Source organism: Pezoporus wallicus, unplaced genomic scaffold, assembly GCF_028554395.1.
Source record: "Pezoporus wallicus isolate ANWC-B61680 ecotype Strahan unplaced genomic scaffold, APGP_CSIRO_Pwel_v1 contig_5690, whole genome shotgun sequence".
Taxonomy (NCBI): Eukaryota; Metazoa; Chordata; class Aves; order Psittaciformes; family Psittacidae; genus Pezoporus; species Pezoporus wallicus.
The window spans coordinates 557646-581016 of NW_026642407.1; the positions used below are offsets into that span (position 1 = coordinate 557646).

The 23371-nt window shown below is 40.5% G+C and overlaps 1 protein-coding gene across 7 annotated transcripts in view; it reads left to right on the forward strand.

Annotated features, from left to right (window-relative positions):
- The first annotated feature begins 9261 nt into the window (after positions 1–9261).
- PDE5A (phosphodiesterase 5A) overlaps positions 9262–23371 on the forward strand; it is a 64249-nt gene continuing 50139 nt past the window's right edge. For 2 of the 7 annotated variants that reach the window (XM_057429895.1, XM_057429896.1), the window contains exon 1: positions 18301–18459. In XM_057429895.1, the coding sequence (XP_057285878.1) occupies positions 18356–18459 (104 nt within the window). In that variant the 5' untranslated portion in view covers positions 18301–18355. Of the gene's footprint in view, positions 9336–18300; positions 18460–19403; positions 19525–19570; positions 19706–19763; positions 19897–23371 lie in introns of those variants that run through there. The other 5 variants (XM_057429897.1, XM_057429898.1, XM_057429899.1 and 2 more) reach the window with 5 other exon arrangements.

Sequence of the window (23371 nt, forward strand, 5' to 3'; positions counted from 1 at the left end):
ACTATTTCTGTAAACTGTTGTGGTACACAAGCAGCAAAAATTGTATTTTAGACAAATCTGAATCTGGTAGTGTAAAAAAAATACATAGTAACAGCTTTTAAAGGCAACCATAACCTAGGCTGCATCAAAAGAAGCTTGACCAGCAGATCGAAAGAGGTGATCCTGACCCTCTACTCTTGCTCTCGTGAGACCCTGGCACTTCCTTACACTCCTGATAGAAACACTGCTTCAGGTGCAAATCTCTGAAAGAGGAAAAAATGTCATTTTGAATAAGATTCTACTTTTCACTACTAGATAAACACTAGTGAAATGAGTCACTCAAAATATACAGTGTAGGGGAAATAGAAGAATTTGACCCTTACCAAAAAACAGTGACTGTGCTTCTCAGATTTATTTAGTTTTGCAGTAGTGATGAGAATATGACAGTGAAGAGGACAGCAAAGATGAATCCAGGCATCACTGCAACAGTTTTTCATCCTAAACCTCTGATGTTCCACTGCATCACTGCGTTTGGTGAGGTTAATGACAGACACAAATGAAAGCATCATATCCTATCATTACCACCAAAATAAGAAACAGTGAGCCACTCCTTGCCATAAAGTATTTTTCACAATTCCTCTTTTTTTCATTATTATAATTAACATAATTTATTTCAAGGCAGGTAATAAGTAAAAGCAAAACATTTTGTTTCAACTGTGCAAAAGATGTGGACTTCCCTGAAGAAAACCAAGCCACAAAATGACAACTCTATTCATTAAAAATACAAGATCTGCCACACGATGCAGCTTATGACTTATCTTTCTGTGGCAGCAGGGCTACTATTTCAATAATTCGGATGATAAGTTCTGGAAAGAAATCAAAATATTTTGTTCAAGTCTTTTAGATTTATTTTTAAAATATACCATAGTTCATTATTTTTCCTCTTTCTTTGGAAATTGCATTTGAAAGCTGCAGCTCATCCTTAACTAATAGTAGTTTACTTACATACAAGGGAACTGTAGCATGAAATGTTCAAAATGAATAAGCTGAGAATAAAATGTAAACAAAATTTAAATATTTTTGCTTCTCAAGACAAAATTATCTTTGCAATCACATATTTAAAAACTGATTTACATTTCCCAAAGTAAGAACTTCTGGCATGATACCTGAAAATACAGACTTACGGAAATTTTGTAAACATTGTGTTTGATTGACAATTTGAGTACAATTTTGTAATTTCAATTTGAGTACAAATTGAGTACAATTTTGTAAACATTGGTGTTTATCTTAAGGAGCTTCCAGATTAGCAAGTGAAATCACAGATTTATCCATTAAATGCAAATCTGTAAAACCTTAGCTAGCAGTGGCATTGCATAGTGATTTGGAATTAATCTAAGACAGTATTCTGGTTGAAAGAAATTACATTCCTATAGGAGTATCCTTGGTGCTCATAAGACCTCTTACAACCACATTACCAAAATGCTAGAAAGTTAGGGGAAGCGATAAATTTCCTCAGGAGTCCTATCTCTGGACACTACTAGGTTTTTTCTCCCAGACAGGATTACCCTGTGGGAGTGGTATGAACTTTCTTTGAAGGCCACAAATTTTGCCTCAGAATGGCTCAGACTGTTCCGAGCTGCAGGTATTTTGAAAACAAAATTAAGTTTCCATACAAGGTAAAAAATATTCTGTAAGCCCTCTCCCACATCAGACTGCAGGAGCTGAACGCTACTATGCTATCAATACAGTCAGTATATTTTTCAGGAACAGAACATAAACATTGAGTTAGAACACTTAATAGAAGTTTGCTGAGTACTTCTGCTTCCTTTCTTGGTCATGGTTATGAGAAAGTGTTTGTTTAAATGTGGAGGAAAATGAATAGCTTCCCCAGACTTTCCTCCTTTGGCAGCAAATACAGTGCTCCACCATACATTGCATAACATGTGGGAAAAAAGGAAAAAATAGATTCTCTTGTTAAAACATTTGTTGTCTGTCACTGATTTGCTTTTCTCTTATCCTATAAACGTATGCTTAGGCCCACATCTACTTCCACTGATTTCTACGGGGACAGGTTTAGTCCTTAGAAACAATGAGAAAGGTTTTTGGTCTAAATTCTGGACTCTCATGTGCTGGCATTAATCCCAAGCAACTTTCCTACCACACTAATATCAATGCTGAAGAGCACTGGGGAGTATTCTGTGCAACTGCTCCGTGGGCAAAAGCTCTTGATGTGAAAGTTAGTCAACCACCCCCAGTAAATGTGTGGCATTGAGAAGGATGCTACTCCAGACTTATGCCTCTGCGAGGCTGCTGAGATGCCCAGCAGCAGCAACGAATTAGAGCACCAGAGGCTGCAGAGCAGCCAGGCACAGAGAATGAGTTAAACCACAACTAGTAAGAGAGCATGCAATTTATACATAAAGAACATGTCTGGGCTGTCTCCAGCTTCCTTCCTTCAATGAAATCTTCTCATTTCTCATTAGTCCCTTCTCAGTAGGAGCTAATCCCACCACCCATCTGGAGGCTGTCTGTCAGTGTGCAAGAAGTGAGGGGTTTCATTGCAGTCCCTTTCCAGTAGACACTGTTAACATAAGAAAGTCATTACTTCTTTTGCTATTGGCAAACCTGCAGTGACCTAAGAGAGCCAAGGGACATGAACACAGAGACTCATCTAGGACAAGGACATCTAAGCCACTGTTCAGGCAGGTAAAAGGCTCTTTGAAGAGTGAAACATGTCCTGTGTTCTGTGGATAAGGACCTCAGCCCTAGCAGTGATAACTCAGGGCTTTTCACAAGCAAATTGGAAGTCTTATGAACAAATAAAGCAGGAAGGGCTTCTTTACTTAATTTCTGGGATATATAACTTATTTTCAGGAATTGTAATGCAATGTGCATATATAATTTCCTACTAGATCCACAGAGATGGACTTTGGAATCTGATAAAGACACTGTAAAATAAGTATATATATATATTAACTTCCTACCTCTTCTTATGAATTTCTGTCCGACCTCTATGTGTCAAACATCTGCAAATGATTCTGCCAAAGCTCGGGAAGCTTGCTAGGAGCTACCAAGGCCAAGTGCTCTAGATAGCACAGCTGTATGAATGATGTTGCTCGTCTGCCTGCAGAGCACACACCACGCCAGCTATTTCACAGGATGAATTGGAAGATTGATGAGAGACTCTCTAAGAGAGGCCATGGCACACTTCACAAGCAATTTTTCCTTTTACTCCCCTGCTTGTATGTACAGCTCATATTGCTTCAATTATTTCAGTCCTTTAATCTGATAAGCATTACAAAAACAGCAAGTTCTCCTACCAGCACTGGTTTTTGTAATAGTTTCTTTAGGCAGTGAGCTTACAGTCTGCTACTTTGCCAGGGTCAGACAGCTCAGGTTACACAGCCATCTTCCTGTATCAGCACCTAAGGATTTATGTAAAAAGTTTCTATTCTACTTTGTAGTCAGTAAAAATAAACAAAGCCAGCTTTCTTGTGATGGCTGTACTGAAGGGAACATTGTTGTTGATTACACAAATGTTTTTACCTTTAGTGGCTTTCTTTAAATTGTTTCATTTCATTGTGTGGTGCTTAGCTCACTGACTAATCTGCTCTGCTGAGGAATAACAGATCAGTTATATTTTTCTCATTTTTGGAATAAAAACAGGTTAACCTTGTCAACAAGAAAGAAAGTAAACATTAAGAAAAGCTTATTTTCATCTTTCTGAAAACCATTTCTTCTGTGTTTATAGCTCTTTTTATTTGAGCTTCGTGAATATTTGTGTGAGCAAAGTTGGCCTGGCATGAAGAGTATGATGCGCGGATTGACTCCACAACTCGTTAAAGTTGTAAAGTAGGTATGCTTTTTATTCAGCGCTGAGATGCACGGGGATAATTCCTCAAAGTCATGCGTACCTCAGTGTTGTTTCCCTCTACATTTATTCTCGAATATTATATATATTCATAAGGTTGCACAACACGCCTATACATATTCATGTCCTATCCCCGCTTCGTATTATAATGAGCCAGAAGGTCCTCTGCACCTGCGCAGTGCCCCCTCTGGTCATGGGCAGGGGTCTCAAGATGAAGTAACTGAGTCTTCCTCCTGTGGGTAGGGGTCTTCAAGATGAAGTAAATGAGTCTTCCTCTTCTTGCACTTTTCACCTTTCAGTCTTCACATATGGCCTTAGGGTTTGGTCGGTATCCCAGCCATAAACCATCTGCTTCTCCCCCTTATCAGTAGATTCAGGTGTCTGCTTTTCCTTATCAATAGCTGCTTATCAATAGGATCAAGTGCCTGCATTTCCTTATCAATAGCTGCTTATCAATAGGACCAAGTGTCTGCTTTTCCTTATCAATAGGACCAGGTGCCTTTGTTCTGCTTAGCAGGCATTTACAACAGACAATACTTTTGTTTAAGCAAGCAAATTCCTCTAACCCCCTTGTACAACCTCCCTGTACAACCCCCCTGTACATTGGTCAACTCTGCATCAAGTACGCAGAGAGAATCTCAGGCCTGTAACAGAGATTTGCTACCTCTGAATAAGATTCTTGATTAAATAAAACAAAATACAGTTTGACAGGCTCAGAGTTGCCTTTGGTCAAGACATCCAGACAGGGAACAGAAACACAGCTATGTACAAAACACAAAGGTCTGGTCCATGTCCCAAGGACCTTTACTAGGAAGCACGGATCTGCGAGAGGTGTACAGGAAGATCAAAAGGACAGCAAGAAGCAAGAACCACCAGTGTGCACAGTCATAATGATGATTCTCTACTGCTATTGACTTGTCTTTCTAAATGCTATAAAAGAGGAGTTTTCTGAGGGAGATTAGAATAGGAGAGGATATTGTGCTTTTGCACTAGAGTTTAAGATATTTTTAAGCACTGGTGAGAATAAGAGTGCAAATGAAAAGGAACATATTGAAATATGGCGAGAAAACTAGAGATACCAGAAAATAACTTCACTCCTGACCTGGAATCTGGAGAGGTATTTACAGGGTGATGGGCAGTATACAGAGGGCCATTTCTCTGATTCCTTCTGAAACAAGGAGGCACAAAAGTACAAAATGTAATCAGTTCTAAGTAATGTTAAGTTTGATGGCTTTGTAATGGAAAATAACTGCTATGCTTGAAGGTAGTTGACATAGTTTCAGGCCCTCAGGACCTCAGTACAAAAGGTGTGAGAAAAGCTGAATAGGACAGGACCCGGGGATGGGGAGTATCTGGGACTAGCAGATGTTCAGGGTAGGCACAGATAAACTAACTAATAAGTAAATGGACAGGATGATTGCTATGCTTGAGGTGTTAATAAACCCCTTAAGCTGGTGTAAGAATCTACTAGGGAGTATCCCGGACTAGCAGATGTCCAGGATGAGAGCAGTTAAACTAACTGATAAGTAGAAGGCCAGGATGATGCTATGTCTGTAATGTTAATTAAGCTTGTTGGGAAAAGTAAACGACCCTTAAAGACCACCACATTTTTGTCTGCATGCCGGAAACTTTTTGGAAAATGTTGTAACATGCTCAGTGACCATATAAGGATGACCTGTATAGCAATTCGGGGACACACGTCAGGAGGAGCTATCCCCCGTGTCTCCCGGAGCCGCAATACATAATACCTGCTGGTCAACTGTTGGTGAGTTTGTTCCTGGAGTTTTCTCCGAATCACTTCCAGAAGAAACTAAAAATAGGAGGGCGAATGAAAGTTTAGACTATCTCCACACTGGTTTTTGAACTTGTGGGTAAGAAATGTTTAAGCTCAACCCTTTGGTGAGGGAAAGAAGCAAGACAGCAGGTAGATTCCCGTCAGAAGCAGGAGAGCCATTTGTTCTAAGAGCATCAAAATAAATCCAGATGCATTTTTTTCAATTTGTATTTTGTGACTGACAGAATTTTAATTGAATTATACTAAAACCACAAAGAGCAAAGAACCTGCACAGGAGAGGCTTAACTAACACTGATCTGGGGTAGTACAAAGCTCCAGCTGAAGCTCCAGTGCCCACAGGCTGTGAAGCTTTACTGTGTGGGTACTGTCCTCTCACAAGATGTTCAGTGACACACTGATTCTCAATGAGGGCCTTAACACTGTGTTTCTTTTCAATGGGGCTCTTTTTTTTTTTTTCAGGTGTTCAGACTATTTTATCTCCATATTTCCCCCAGATTTGCCTAATGCTGGCTAGTGGATTTGAAGGATCCTGAGATTAAAGGAACTGGCAGATATTCAAAGGCAAAGAAACTGAAAGATATTTCACACTTCCCCCCCAATAACTAGTAGTAAAAGCTTCAGCAAGTGTTTTATAATACTATTCATAAGAATAGCTCTTGAGAAACAGCAGAAATACTGGGGGGGGGGGGGGGGGGGATAGAGAGAGAGAAGGGGAGAAGACAAGAAAAAAGAAAGAAGCATTATTTTTGAATGGGGGAGGTTGTTTCAATCTGAAGGTTTCCTACTGAGTTGTAAAGTGACCAAACTGCCCTAATGCTTTCAGCCACTCTGAATGAAAAACAGCCTAAGCCTTCAAGGACTGTTAGCAATTGAGAACAAAAATACCATGCATGTTTTAGCTCAGTGCTTAACAGAGCTGCATCTGTGTTAAATCTACATTCTACAAGTTTTCATGGCTGGAAAGCACTTGGGAGAAATTGCAGCATTCACTTTCACCTCTACTGATTCATTTAAGAAAATCTTATGTCTACTTTATTTCCTTATTAGTAACTATAAACATTATAGAATTTAAGTTCCCATTCCTTTTGTTTATACATACATATTTATATCCTTTTAGTTATACATTTTCCAGTCTAAATTATCCATACTCTAGCAAGCAACTGAAATACAAGATTACAAGAATGGCAAAATTTGGTTTTTCTAGTAGTAATATTAGACTCCATGCACAGTGAAAATATTAATCCATATAAAATTAATATCCTTCAATTCATTAAAAGTTCAAAACCATCAAGAAGATTGATTTGTTGCTTGGTTGTTTTTTTTTTTTTCCTTTTGCTAGTTTTCCTTCCATAGAACTTCATTCTCTTAACTCCCCAAGTAGCAAAATAAGGTCATATTTTTATTCACACAGAGAAAAGGATAAAGAAATTAAGAGTCAGCCACTAAGTAACTAAACAGAATAGCTGTGATTTATCTCCTATAAACTAGCAAAAAGATTTTGCCCAGGTCAGAAATGCTGGAAGAATAAATCAATCCACATCTGAAAGACACTTAAACACCATATTGAGGGAAGACTATAGTTCAAAAGAACTATTCTGTTCAATTACCAATAACATGGCAGGTTTCCTTTACACTGAAAGAACATACAGTGGCAAATGTTTCCCAATTTATCCTGGGGTTTTAGGACCTTAAAGTAAGAACAGAGGAACAGAAGGGTGCCTGCAGTAGCCATTTTCCTGTAAATATAGAATCCAATCCTGACAATAAGTTTAATCAGCAATATTTTTTCTTCACAAACCCCATAAAGTCAGCTGTCAAAGATAGATAAAATAGATTTTTGGCAGTTACAACTGAAATGCATGCACTGTGAATTCAGTTCACAGTGTCTAAATGAGTTTGAAATCTGTATAAATGTACTTCACTTATAGCCCAATACTGCAATGCTTTTCTGCATATGCTCTTACCTGTTAATATCACTGTACCGGCAGTGTGCACCATCCGCCCTCGGTAACATAAAATTCTTACAGGAGTCCCTCTTCTAGATCACTAACAAAGGAAAGTAAAACAAAAGGTAAAGAGCAGGCATGACACACACACAAATCCTGCCTTTCCGTCCATTTTGCACCCTCTGTCATCGTCATCCGCTCTCATATGGAAAGGAGGAAAATAGCAAGGAATATGAATGTTTGGTGCAGGAGAGACTGAGAAGCCAGGCTGTAGACTGCAAGTACTCATAATTCCTCACAGCCTGGCCCATGCTGTGTCACATTTAATTTCCTCAAGGGTGCTTGTATTATTATATGAGCCATGAGAACACCACACAAACTTCTGTTTCCACATAGCCATTTCACTTGGAAAATAAATAAGATTAAAATAAATTCAATAAACTCAAATAACAATTCAGTGTTTTTTCTGTGGGTTTCTAAAAAGAGACCAGACTTTGCAGCCGGAAAGCAGGAATGTCAGGTGCAGCCAGTAGCTCACAAGCAGCTTGAAGAAGTTTTAGGCTAATCAAAAGTCTCCTTAACACTGTTTTTCTGAATTGGAACAGTTTAGCAAATTGACATGCTTATTTCCGCATCACTGTCCTGTGTACCTAGCTCTTTCTGACAGCTTTGTTCTCACACAGTTTGATTCTCCCCTGGTCTGAAATCTGTGCTGAAGGCATAGTGGTGCCAAAACAGCTAACATTAAAGTTTTTGCCTCCTTCATGGGAAATTAAACCTTTTGCTTTTGAAGGATGAAAGCCACAGTTCACATTTTCATAATCTAAGAAAATAAATTCATGCCTGAATTTTTAAAGTGAAAAATCTGAGGTAGCTGGTTAGTGATACTTGGCTGTGACTTCCAGGAGTACTTACATAAGGCACTGCTAGCATTTCAAAACCGAAGGTATCTAACCAAATGCCGAATGCTTAAAGGCATGAACAGAGCCACCTATATCCATACCATTGTCCCGTTCAGTCACTAAATCCCTATTATACTCCAGAACTGCCTATTGCCAAGCTCCCTCAGAGCACCCCTATGAGCTTGGCCCTGCTCAGGGATAAGCCAGCTACCCGTTTTCAGGGCTGAGTGGCCAGGTTTCTCCTTCACCAATTGCCCACAGGCCAGCAGATCAGGCAGTCACCAGTGAGGAATGTGCTGTTTCCAAATGCTTGTGTTTAGGAACAAAGATGTCAGATCAGGTCTGCTGCATTGTTGACGTCATAACTCTTTCTGTCTCTCCTAGGACACGGTATAAACTGACAGAAGTAGCTGTGTTAACTGCATGGTTATAGAAAGTACAGATAGATGAAAAATCTGCTCCCCAATGGTTTAGAAGACTAAACACAATACTAAAAACAAGTGACTCATTTGATGTAATTTTAGCTACGTCAGGAACCTTTTCTACAGCTTAAGTGAAATCACATAATCCTGCTATTTTGTTAGAGCTATCTGTAGCACAGGACCAGTGACAACTATTGCTATCTTAATTGATCTAATATTGGGGGACACTGATTAATAGAAAAGCTTTGAAGAGATTTAAATAGTATTTGGGTTCCAACAAAAATTGTTTTACTCTGTCATTTGTGTTGGTTTTACAGCAGCACGTGAAGTACTGGCTATGCTAAATGCTGCAGAAACACACAGCCACAGGCAACCCCTGCTTCAGAAACCTAACAGTGTGAAGCCTGACAGTGATGAAATGTAAGTAGACATTTCAAAAACAAAGCACCAAGTGTGAAAAGTTATGTAGCCATAATAATTTTGACCTGATAGCTCTTGGATCATTCACTATTCTCCTGAGAAATACAGCTTGGCTTCAGAAAGGCAGGGTGGTGCTGACCCCAAGCTATTTGATGGGAGAGTCTAAAGATCCATTTTGCTGATTTGCTCTGATAGTTTCCTTCTTTTATTTACCAGACAGAAACTAGTTACCTAGCATCAAAAGGTTTTGAAGGCTCAAAGTCCTCAGGTCAGCCAAAGCTTTAGAGAAAAAAAGAGGTAAGACAGCATGAGCAGCCACTGTGGGGAACACCTCCTCATCAGATTGCAGTTGATTTGGGATCAGTGATAGTATGCTGTCAATACACTCACTCAGACTCCCTTGGCTGAACAAATGTCAACACCACAGATGTCCTGAGGGATAGGCATGAAAACTGAAGGAGAAAATGGAAGGATCCTGAGTATGCCATATCCTTCCAAAAGAAAAAATAACAATCAAATGGGATCCAGAAATAGACACACACTTGTGTATAGCAGCTTCTTTTCGACCTGACTGTCCTCATACAATTGAAATCCCATACAAGCCCATTTAGCAGTGTGTCACTAGCTTTAGTTTGAAGACAGGAGTTTTCCTTCTCCTATGAGGAAGACCTATCTTTGCTAATGAAGATTCGGAAAGACCTTTACCCATGCATTCTGAACAAGACTGTCATCTCCTGGGTCAATCACAAGCGACCGATGATGCAATAGCACAACAAGCATCTAGGTGGGTTCTTAGAGGCGTTCAGTCATAAGCCCGCAGATGGTAGCCTTGCGCCAAGGCTCCTCAGCCAAACGCACGCACTAGGGGTCTGAACCTGCGGTTCCTCTCGTACTGAGCAGGATTACCATTGCAACAACACATCATCAGTAGGGTAAAACTGTCACCGCCCTAGCTAGCTAGGCCGTGGCAGTTAAACCTCAGGTGTAAAGGGTGGGGCCAGTTCTGCACAAGCTGTGCTTCACTTAAAAAATCCACTGCACAGGCTGGAAGGGCTTACTCTCACTTGTCCGTACGGACAGGTGAGGGTCTAAATGGCAGATGACAAGGTGCATGGGAAGCTGCAGATCCAGCCTTTCATGCGGGGGAACCAGCGCACAGGTCGCTCGAGTTACCTCAGGAGTTGACAGTCATGGTTGGACACTTCCTGATTGCCTAAGAAGCCTTTTTTTCCAGCCAGATTTGGATATCCCACATGCCCTTGGTCATCGTGCTTGTAGTAAGTGTGGTTAAAGCCCTTCCCAAAACTTCGCTCACAAAGCCAAGCCATCATTAGCTTTAGTTACAGATTAATCTTTTACATATTTCTCCTGCTTGTTCAGAAGAGCAAAGATTTTGTGGTTATACCTTTAGGTTATAAATTTCTCCATTCCCCTTCCTCCTTCCATACATTAAAAAAATATATGAATATTTGGTGGCATTCTGTCATGGGTTCAGCAGTAGCAGTCACTTTTCTTCTTCTCTGTAGCTGGTGCAGTGCTGTGTTTACAACTTTAGCCTGAGAACAATGCTGATAAAACACAGATGTTTTAGTTGTTGCTAAGTAATGTTTACTCCAATCAAGGACTTCTCAGTTTCTCATGCTCTGTAAGTGAGGAGGGACACAGGAAGCCAGGAGGAGGCAGAGACAGGACACCTGACCCAAAATAGCCAAAGGAGTATTCCATACCACAGCGTGTCACGCCCAGTATATAAACTGGGGGGAATCACCCAGAAGGCCCAGATTGCTGCTTGGGTTTGGCTGGGTATCAGTGAGCGGGTGGTGAGCAATTGTATTGTGCCTCACTTGTGTTTATTGTTTTCTTTTCCGTTTCCCCTTTTAGTTTTATATTCTCTCCCCTTGTATTTCCTTTATCATTGTTATTATTGGTGGTACCAGTAGCGGTTTTGTGTTATACCTTAGTTACTGGACTTTTCTTACCTCAGCCAGTGGGGTTTACATTCTTTTGATTCTCCTCCCCATTCCTCCTGGAGCAGGGGGAGGAAGGGGGGAAGTAAGCAAGTGGCTGCATGGTTCTGAGTTACCAGCTGGGCTTAAATCATGGCATATACCCACCCAAGCAAGAGATATATCTGTGGTACAGCTTCCAGTACAAAGAAGTTCTGACTTAGCCGTGGTATTTAAAAAGTATAGTGAAGTTTTTAATTCATAATTATTTTTCCAGAACCCACCATGCATATAGAATACCAGTGATACTTGTTCTCATGAGTAAATCAGATCACAGTTCTACAAAAGTATGTTTCTTCCTCATGAGTCAGAACGAGTTAATTTATTCAGTAAAGTACAGTGCAAACTGAGTCAAAGGAACACTTAATATTTAAAAAATGTCTTCCACATAGATCAATAGAAAATGTTCAACAGTTTAATTACTTCAGGGTCTGGACAAGACCAAGTCCTCTATTACTCTAAGTAAACAATTTCAGTGAGAGCATAATTTTAGATTCATAAAATGTTTTAAAACTTTGGCACTAGCTAGATTTATTACTTTTATCTATTTGTAGCAGGACTGTACTGTGATACATATTTTCTGGGCACCTTAGACAGTGTATGCTTAGACAGAGGATGCTTCACAGAGTTTCCAGGTCAATGACTAAACAACAGCTTTACATATAATGGTGAAATGAAAAACAATGAAATTAACTACATATATGCTTTAATGAATATTATATCTTGGATTATGAAGATTTCATAGTGATAGTAACAAACAGTACCAGAAAGATTAATCAGCTCTGTGCCACTAAGATATTCCTCATGTGATCTGTCAAAGCAGACCTTCATATGTTCACTACTAAGATTCCAAAATATCAGGAAGTAAAATAATACCTGTTTAACAGGTATTAACCCTACACCTCAGTAAGATAAAATCCAGAAAAACCAAACCAAGAAAAACACGTCTTCAAATCCCAGACAAGTTTCTGAAGACAGAAGATAAGCAAGCACTATTCCATTATTTAATAAGGAAACTGCAGATCATTTTGCCTGGCAGCAATTGCAGGAAAACTGATGGAAAGGCTGGTACAGGAAGAAATCAGAGTACAATTAAAGGATGATAGTACAAGTAATGCCAGTCACCACAGAAAATTAGTTTTGTCAGAAAAAAAAAAACACAACTTCCTATTTTCCCATGAGATTATGAATTAGTTTGATAAAGGGAACTTCTTTAAGATTTCTGTAAGGTTTTAGCTCACAACCTTACAGCATTTTTTTGTAAGACCCCCAGCAATGTACGATATCACTGTGGTCAATACTAAATGGACCCAAACCATTCTGAATGATCTAAACAAAAATATAAAATTATTGCTGGAAAAAGCTGCAGATTACAAAAATGATAGAGAGATAAATAATGAGAAGGGCAGACCATTAAGAGACCAACTAAGATCACTAAGTGAAGTCTGGACTAGATTTTAACACAGAGAAGACAAAGTTGTTCATTAAAAGAATGAAGACAATTGAAAAGCGGTGACTGAAAAGAAACAAGGCCCAAGCAGACAAAGGTTCTCAGAGCAAAGAGTAGGCAAGTTACTCTTACTGTACAGGATGAGGGATAGCTGGTAGAAGTCATTGTTGCTGATAACACCTCTATGTGGTTTCAGAGAGATCAATACTAGGAAAATGTGCTGAAAAAAGCTCAAAACACCTCAAATAACCAAAGGCTTTCCTAAGAGAAACAATACTAATAATTTGTGATGATAGGCAGTCTACAGAAATCCCAATTGTTAGCTTAGTATGCAAGATATTTAACAGAGAATTATGGTCTATGAATACAGAAATGGGATAGCAGATGTCTTTTTCATGTATTGGAAAAAACATAGTAGGGTCCATACAGTCTGCTAAAAAGAAATAAATGCAAAGCAAAACCAGAAGAATCATTCAGCAGCAAACTAACTATGTGAGCAGCATACTCGGGGACATGTCTTTCTAAAACCTTGCATCAATGCTGAACTGCTGGGTGAGGCTCCATAGCCTTTTATTAGGAAAACATTATGAGATTGTCATGTATTGTATTTCAAACTGCTGTGGATTTACTTCTTGGTTTTCCCCACAAGAGTATTCTCCCCCTGTTCCATTTCTGGCAGGCTACGTTATACAAATACAGCAGAAATCATTGAGCTGTACATCCTGCTGCTCAGTGTGCCAGCACTGGTCAGATCCTCAACAGATTTGCATATGTATCCTGCTCTCTTCTGCAATTACAGAATTTCTCTGCTGCAAAGCCTCAAGTGAAGCAGCATTAAGAAAAATGAAAAAAAAAAAAAAAAAGACCAGCATAGAGCTGCAAGGTGATAGGAACGATACCGTTAGATACTGCACACTAGGGAAATTCTTTCTAACTGTCAATTGAAAATACAGAGACACTGAATCAAATGAAAATCTGGATCCATTGACATGGGTGAAGTTACTGCCCTTACTCCAGTGGAGTCAGGACTCTCCTCCTCACCCATGCTTAAGCAGCCCATACAATCTTAAACAACACGGTTCAAATTGTGAGGATATGCACATGAAAAACATCTGATTCATCTTTGATTTATATAGTTCATTACTGAGTCTCCTCCTTATGACCACAGTTAGGGAAAAAAAAGAATTTATAATTTGACTTCATAAGTATCTGTAAGTAGAAGTATAAAAGTAAGACTTCAAAATCACAGTTACAAGTAATGATAAGAGCAACTGCTAATTGAAAACAACTAACTAGCCAGTAGTTGCTACATGTATCATGTAAATAAAAATAAAAGGATTTGTTATGTACTTGAGAAGGGCCTGGAATGAAATCTGGCTTGCATAAATTTCCTACTTACCTATTACCTCTATATAAACTCTGACAACCTCCACATAAACATTAAAAGAAAGAACAGGTTGATCGCAGCTTCAATTTGCAGCTGGGTCAGAAGCTCAGAAGGAACTGTGGAATGCAACTGGAAATGGCCAACATGGGTGGTCAGATTGTCCCATGTGGTACAGCCATGGCGTGATCTCTCCACTCGTATCAGGGATGTGTCTGCATCTAAGCACCAGAAGCTCTAGCCAGCTAAACCAGTAATGATGCTGAGAAGTCCACCCACAATTTCACCTACTAGCATTGTACCTAGTGATTGTCCACACCTGTGTCCTTAAGCAAATTTGCACTAAGCTCAGAGAGGTCAAGTACATGCTGGAGGACAGGCATAAAACTCAAAACAATCTTGAGATATTGGAGAAATGGATTGCAAGACAGGATGAAATGAAAAAGGTTCAACAGCAAGAAAATGCAGTCTGGCAGAAGTAAGCACGTGTATGGCAATGCCTGACTGCATGGAAAGTATTTAGAAAAATGGAACGCAGTACAGCTGGTCACCACAAGCCAACAATATCAGGCTGTTGCCAAGATGGCATATCTAAGGGTGACCATATTAGCAGGAACATAGCCTCCAACGTACCCCAAATATCCTTTACACTTCATTATTACTGATATACATTCAGCTGGATTACTTGATCCAGGTTGGTGCGACACCACAGAAATGGTAGAGACAATCTGGGAAAATCTGTCCAAAATGAAAAAGGATGATCAGAGGGTTGGAAAACAATGTTCAAGAAAGAATTGAAAGACATGGCACTGCTTAGCTTAAAGGAGAGAAGGCTAAGAGACTAGATGACAGTCTTCAAATCTACCCTGAGACTTCCAATACAAAGTAGAAAAGGTTAAAATCTGAGCATAATGCTCTTCTGACATATTAAATGCTAATATGTTAAACTCAAATTCTAAATTAAATTTTTCGTGAGATAAAGTTACAGTATTTTCCAGACAAATACCTGTGTATTACAAACAACTTTGAGAAGCTGCTGTTTTCCTGAGCTTAACAATAATTTTTCATGGTACTTTGATTGAGGCAAATGCTCAATCACATTCAGATAAAAATAGAAGGAAGCTACTATTTTACATGGCTTCCTGCAGGACGTATGCAATGTTGTCCCAGAGGATAAACTAGGTTATGCAATGTGTGAGCTCCTCAGCATAGCTATGTTTATTTGGGAAGCATTTCCAGTAATTATTTGGACTGAACTGAGAGAATAAACTGATAAGACATTCTTGTGGTTTAGTATTTTAATCACTAAAATTAACAATTAGATTTTAAATGAATTGCATTTGGTTACTATTTCACTCATTATGCAACTTAAATACTGGAAGGGAAATAGGAACTTGCTTTCCTAATATTAGGATTATTCCACTGCTTGTGTGTTCGCATATGCATGTTAAAGTGCTGGCTAATAAACGAAGCAGAATGGTTTCCTCTACCTTATTATATTCTATTATTACTGGCTAAACTTGTTTTAGGGACCAAAAAGACCAACTCTTTTCCAGATTTAAAATCTCGTAGAAAAAGGGCCAATTCTCAGTTCTTGGCAAAGCTAAATGCTACCCCAAGTCACCTAGTAAGTTAGACAAGTAAGTCAACTAGAGGACTAAAGCCTTCTCTTTCAAAGGGAAACAAATATACAGCTCTTTGAGCATAAAATATCACATGCAAACTTCTCCAACTGCATACTTCCATATTTCTTCTTACTGATTATCATAAGTTAGCAGTATTTCTAATTTATGTGCCTGGCACAGACAAAACCCCTGATCTTTCTTACCTCCTTGCATGACAATATTTTTGAAAGATGCAAAAGAAAGACTTCAGCTAAAGTCTTTCTGACAAAAAAGCTTTCCCGTCAACCAGTCCTGTATAGAATGGCCTACTGCAGGAAAAACATTCAGGCTTCCATACTGAGCTCTAAAGCATGCTGCTTTTCTACAGCCAGCTTTTAAAAGTGAACTGGACATAATTGTATGTCATTACTACAAATCCTTTTCAGGTTTATAGCTGCTGCACATCAAGTCTGTCATCAGGGTTCTGGAAACAAACTGGAAAGCTGGGTGTGAGCTAAAATACACAGAGCATTTTCAGAGCACTTTGGAAGCCAACTTACAGAATAATTTTTCCACTTTTACCGTTCATTACTAAGTTATGCTTGGCCTCCATCCCCTCCTGCCACCTTCAAAATGAAAACAGCATGTTCATTATTATTCATGGAAATCCATCAGATACAGAGAAAGTATCCCTTTAGCCCCCCAACAGTTCCATTTTTATTTCTTTTGGGAAAGACTGCTATTCTTTGCTTGGGTATCAATCTTTTGAACTGCTGCTTTGTCACTGAATCCACAGGAAGACAGTAATTTGCCTTGGCTTTACAGATTCTTATCTGTAGGCTAAGTAATCGTGTGGCTGCCAGCCTCAACCGAAGCACACAATGCGGTGGCAGTGCCCAGCTTCCCCTCCTTTCTATACCCTGGCCGCACCTGGGCAGCTGTCTACAGTAGAGGCAGCTTCACCCAACACCACCCAGCACCTTGTGGCATGAAGTCCACAGATGCTGCATGCTTCTCTGTTAGCTTAGTATTTAATATTACATGTTTACAGTGCTTAGTACAGTATCTGTTCTTGTGGGGCTTATTGGATGTTACTCCAGTATGAATGCTTATTTCTATTAGCGCTACTTCTAATTACATGAAATGAGGTGCTATGTATTCCAGCTGACTTAATTTCATTATTACCTCGTTATTCTCCAAGGAGACACAGAGAAAATCCTATCTTACTTTTTAAATACCAGTAATTAAATTCTATATTCATATTCATCCTTTTGCAAACAAACTTGTTCTGCATCTTTACAGAAAAGGTATTTCCATACATGTTGTTATTCTTATTTTTCCTGTCTCAATCCCCTCTGACAATTCTACTGTTGCTTTTTGAGATGGCATGAGCAGTACTAGGATCAATATTCCCTATGAGACCATTCAGGGAATGACAGTACACCAACAAAATTGCTAAGGTGTACAGGGATGGCTGCTTTATCTGAAGTGCACTGCCTTGGATGTACTGAAAGGGATTTAAGAGCAGCACAAAACATTTCATATGATATTTCTCAACTGTTTACACAGAATAATTTTAAAGACCCTGTTTATCCCTTTCCCAAGAAACATGCTGCTATTTGTTGTTCCTATCTTACCTTCAAAGATACTGCATGTGATGACATAGGAAATCAAACGTGTATCACTATTTGGGCAAGGTCTTTTGTAAATGCAGATTCCAAATTATTATAAATGTGTGCACATGTATGCCTTAGAATGGAAATATAATACATGAAAGTGATGTTCAGCTTTAACCAAAATTTCAATCCTTACTGCCTAATAGTAAAGTACGAGCTTGTGAGTTGAGCATCCTCAAACCATGCTGTGCCTATTAAATGTCCCAAATAGATCTAAAAGCCTCAGTGTAGGCACGAGGACTGAAAAGCCATGGCTTTATTACTCATAGCCCAGCCGAGGTCTGCCCAAAGTCATGTATTGATACCCAAAAGTGAAATACTCTATAGCGACATCCAATTTACCACTTTTTTGAAGGAGGCTGAAAATTACTGTGAAATGCGGACGGGAGAGAAAAACCTCCTTTTGCCAGACTGCGGGAGAACAATTTACTTCTTCATCGCTTTTTTTCCCCAGCCCCGTGGGGACCACCTGGGCCAACCGCTCCCGGTCGGCTTCGGCGCACGAGAGCAGCGGGCCGCGGTCCCACCGCCTTCTTCTGCCTCCCTCCCATCTCCTTTCGCCCGCCACCGCGCTGGGCACCGCCGGGGCAGGCTGGGCGGGGCCGGGGCGCGACAGACCCCCAGGGCTCTGCGGGGCCGCGGCGGAGGTGGAGCTCTAGCCGGAGCCGGCTGTCCGCTGCGGGACAGGCGGACAGGCCGGAGATACGCTGAGGTGGTGCTGCCGGCGCGGCGCTGGGGCGGAACACCGTGTTTCCTGCCGGCCGCGCACCTGGGAGTAGAGTTGGGGCGCCGGCCGTCTCGGGCCGACGGCATCGGCAGCAGGAGTAAGACTGAGACTGGGGAACATCGACTACAGCAGCCGCAGCAGCGGCAGGAGGCAACAGAGCGGCGGCGCGGAGCATGGAGAGCATCTGCTCCCCCCTGCCGGAGCAGGAAGCGGTGGAAGCGTGGCTGGACGATCACGGCGACTTCACCCGCTCTTACTTTGTTAGGAAAGCTACGAGGTAAGCCTGGAACGGCAGTGGATAAAGGCAGATCCTTTCTTCCCAGCAAAAGGTCGCTCTTCCATTAACCTTAGCTGTCTACAAAGAAAATAAAGGAGAAAAAAAGCGATTTCCCCCTCCCCCCCTCACCAAAAGAGCGAAAACTGAAACCGAGCAGGAGCTCCAGCCGCCGCCGGGCACATACCGCGGGCTCCCGGGCTGGGCCGCCGTGGTGCTGCTCGCAGCACCAGCCCCAGCCCGGCCTTCGGGAGTCCGCAAAGTCCCCTGCCCGGGGTTCGAGTGATTTATTTTGCTGTCTCCGTGGTTTAAAACAGGCATAGCCAACTTCTTGCGAGTAGCAAGCAATACCTATTTCCCTTCCCCGCCAACTAAGCAGAAGTATGTTGAAGCCTAGATAACATCTCTCTTCAGGACGGCGCATTGTGTCGCTCCTCAGTAATCTCTGAACAAAGCGCTGCTCTTTCAAGAGCTCAGTCGCCCCGCGGGCTTGTCACCTTTCTTGACAGCTCGACGGACGTCGGGAGGAGGAGGCGGTGCGTTATCGCCACGGGAGCTGACGAGCCGTGCGCGGCCGCTGGTGCCGTACGGGGAGCACTGGAGAGCCGAGCTCTGCCCGAGGAGCAGTGTGAGCGCAGCCGCTGAGGGGAGCTGGCTCCTGCAGCCGGGGACATCGTGCTGCACACCGTCCCTGCACTCTGCTCCTCTCTCCTTCCTGCAGCCTTGGAGAATCAGCAAGCTGGGAATCGCTGGCCCTGGGCAGAAGGGCAGTCTCCCCGGCAGAGGCAGAGTCCCCAGCAGGGGGCAGCCTCTCACTAGGGCAGAGGCTCCCCGTAGGGCAGGAGGGCAGTCTTCCATTAGAGGCAGAGGCTCCCCGGCATGGGGTAGCGCGGAGCAGGCGGAGCTGCTGGTCGCCGCTGGGCGGGAGGGTTTAAGGAAGGGGGGAGCGGCTGCGCCGCGCCTGTCCTCGGTGCTGGTTCTCGCAAGGAACCTAATGGAAAGACCTGGAGAGCTCTTCTGGGCTTTTCTCTCATGGCTTGACATGTTGCCTTTTGGAGATAAGGCGAGGTATTTGCTAACCGTTCTCACACTTCAGCAGTGGGACTTAAAGTTGAAATCGAGTAAATTCCGCTATTTTTAGAAGTGGAGTCAGGTTTCCATTTTGAGTATTTTCCGATAAACAAAGCAGTGGGGATGCAGAGCACCGGCTGTCTGCAGCTCCCACGGAACATCTTAGCTGAGAGCTCGGGTTAGTAAGTCCTCTGGCTGGTTCCTCGTGCACGCTTCCCTCCTCTCCGCTTTGCTCTTCTGCTTCTGAGCCGCTGGCACCATCTGCTCACCGATGCTGGTTTCCTGCTGTCCCAGATCACTTAGCAGGGCTTGCTGGATTGCATTCATAGCGGGGTTTTGCTGCTGCTCCTCTCTGCATGGGATGGGGTGGTAAGAAGAGAAATCACCATTAATAATTGACTCGAGGCGAGCTTGAAAGCTTCAGGATCACTTGCTTTCTTGTGACCATCTGTCATGCAGTCTCCTCTCTTTCTTAGGTTTATTTAACAGAAAAGTAATAAAGATGCCATTAAAAATGTCTTTTAATGTTGGTGGTTTTTAAAGGCTGTGCATAGGTGTTGGATGCATAGGTGTAAGTAGTTAACCATGATCTTCTCCAGAACAGTAGGGCATGGTGTGTATTTGAAGGGTAACTTGTTTCCCCAGGAAACAGTGTTAGCAGCTTTGAGAAGTCCCATTTTATTAGTTCAGCCTGTAACACTTCCTTTGGAAAATGGAAGTAGCAGTGAACAAATAGGAGTGCTAATTAATAGTACGCACTTTGTCAGATTTGTTTCCCCACGGACAGGTTTGGTTGGTCTTTTTTTTTTTTTCTTGTTTTTCTTTTGCTTTTTTTTTAATACTGGACACAGTATGATGTTTGTGTGGGTCTGAAACAGGCAGTGGTCACAAATACAGTTTGGGCATGCGTCCATGATAGCGATGCTCTCAATTCTGCAGGAAAACTGTTGACTTTGAATTCTTTCTTGGCCACAGTTCTAGGATGTGTTTGAAGTGCTGAAACATTGCGTGTGTCTCAAAAGTCTCTGCTGTCTTGCATGGAATGGTTTAGAGTGGTTTTTGGATATTTTTTGTCCTTATGATATAAATAGAAAACAAGTAACTGGATTTTACCCACTGAATGCTGTAAAGCTGAGCAGTTTGAAGGAATTGATGTACTTTACAAAAGGTTTAATGTTCTATACTGGAGTGTTATTTAGAACATGGAAACATTTAATGTTAAATGTTAACATTTCATGTTAAATGCCAAAACATTTAATGCTGTGCTTTGTTTTAGTGGAATCTTTCTACAACGGCAATACATTGAACAAAGACTGTGCTGTTAGTGTTTTGTCACTTGGCATTACATTTACTCTGTCAAGTAAAGCAGAGTTTTTTGAACTAGTTTCATCTGTTTTCTAGTCTTAATTTACTGCTTCTCAGTTTTTATTTTGCTTCATGCCAAAGTCCTCATGGCTGCTAAAAGCAATAGACTAAAAGGAGAGTTAATTTGGTACCTTTCAGAGCACAGATGCATATTCTACTTCATACTGCAAGGCACAATTGCAAATGGATAGTTTCCGTCTCTGTTTCTTAAATATTTATACGCAGGAATAGGAAAAGATGACCAGCACAAGCATTTACTACAAAGTAATACAAGCCCTTTCCACTGACAGTAATGAACTTTGAATCAGAGCCTAATTCAGCAAGTATATGACAGGTATTAATTTTTTTTTCTCTGCAACTAATTAATTCCCATAGTGTTTTAGACAGTAGCTCGTTTCCACAAAAAATGTTTTAATTAGGTGTCTAAATAACACTTATAAAACAAATGCTCTTATGCTGCAGATTTGTTTTGCTGGTTTTGTGTTGGTTTTGTTGTTTTTTTTTTTTATTTTTTTAAGTATAGAGATCAGATCATGTCATGCAGTCTTTGAATAGTTCCATTTCTTCTAAGTGGAACCTCTTGTTCCATTTTGCATAGGTCAGTGATATCAGTATCAGTTTTCATGGTTTAGATAAAAATTGTATTTTCTGTCAAGGTGGCACTTGAAAAGAAAACATTTATTTTCTTTCACAATTAGCTTGTGTTAGCTATTGTTCTTAACTTGACAGCAATTAGAAAAATCCATATTCTGGATTCTTTAGGAGGAGGGTTGCAGGTTGTCTACTTGATTAATTTGTTTCTGCTTTCCTCCTCTCCCCTAAAATGTGTTGTAGAAGAAAAGTATATGCTTGTATTTTGATCCTGCAATGCCTTGAGTTTGATAGCATTTACAGGCGGGCCACATCAGTGCCTTCCTCAAGGCTTTGGTGTCTAAGTGCGCTGACATATTCTGCAGTATACCTGCAGTATACCTGCAGTGACTGACTTCCACCTGTACAACACAAGGTTACAATCCTACAAGCATAGAATCCAGGAGAATAGCTTTACATTGCTCCCTCCTTTAAGTAAAATAAATTGTGATCCCTTGAGTAGGAAGCAATAGAATCAGTTATTACTTTATTTTGTAGCAGGGGTACAAGTGAAATACAGTGATAATATATCTATAGCTGTAATTCATTTGGTATAATAATACCGGTATGATCGAAGTGCAGAAAAGCAAAGAGGAAGTACGTCATCAGCACATGCTGGTGACCAGTTGGATTTCGTTGACTAAGTGTGCTAGTTGACAAACTTGGCTGGAGAGTTTGGTACTGCATGCTTAGGGGTTCCAGCATTTCTAAATACCTAGCTCCTACTAAATTTTAGCTATTTATTTTATTCCTTCTTTTTTCTTTTTCCTCAGCTCCTCTTGCTATTTTTTTCCCCTTCCAAAGTCCTAGAATTGGCTATCATGGTCTGGCTTCCTAGAAAGGAGAAACATTTTGAAGTAAAATGGTTCTTCCTTTATATTGTGTTTTATGTTTACCCAACTGTTATATGGCTCTTTGTAGCTGCTGCTACAAATATAATTGTTCTCACTAGACACTATAAAGGCATGATTTTTTTTTGCGACAAAGTTCTACTGCATTTATGTCTAAATCAACATTCTTTTGGTTTTCGTGAAGTTTTACCTTTTTATGTTTCTTTCAGAAAAACAATCCATGCATTGTCGTGTTCAAACATAATACTTGTTTTCAACCCTTATGGAATACTTCTGAATTTCTAACATCTTGTTTGTCACTACTCTTAAAAATTCTCTGTTGGTGCTCTTTGAGATCAGAAGCAGCAGACTGCCAAAATAGCCAAAGTAAAAGTTCTCCCCTCAATTAGTGGCAACTGCAGTTGCAGTTTTTGTTTGGTTTCCTAAATGTATGAATGCCATGATAGATACAAATTGTTAATCTAGGTCTTGTATGCCTTTCACTGGAAGTAAGATTATTTCATTATAAATACATCTTGGCATATTAGCAAGGTTAGGAAATATTTATAAATGAATGAAGGTGGGTTTGTATTTGGAAAAAGAAATGTCCTTAACAGCATGGTACTTCATTGTGCTTAATTTAGGATTCCAGAAGTGGCATTTACTGGAAAACTGTACTTTGCTGGAATTCAGAGATTGCACAACTTGAATATATCAATTCCATTTATTACTTTAGAAAAACTCAAGTGCAGTTGTTTGGGTTTATTTTCTTAATGATGGCAGGTGGACAACCAGTTCGTAATGTGCTGTCTAGAGTACTTAATTACTTAGGATATTTGCCTTCTAATCTCCATGTCTAGAGGGCTTTTAAAAAAAGGTCTTTCATTTTGAGCCAGCTATTTGAAGTTCAACCTCATAAATATTATATATCATATGCATTATGTTATTGTTTTGTTTGGTAATATACATGCACTTAAGTTTTTTTCTAATTGAAAGAAAATTAATTTTTGGAGTAAGTG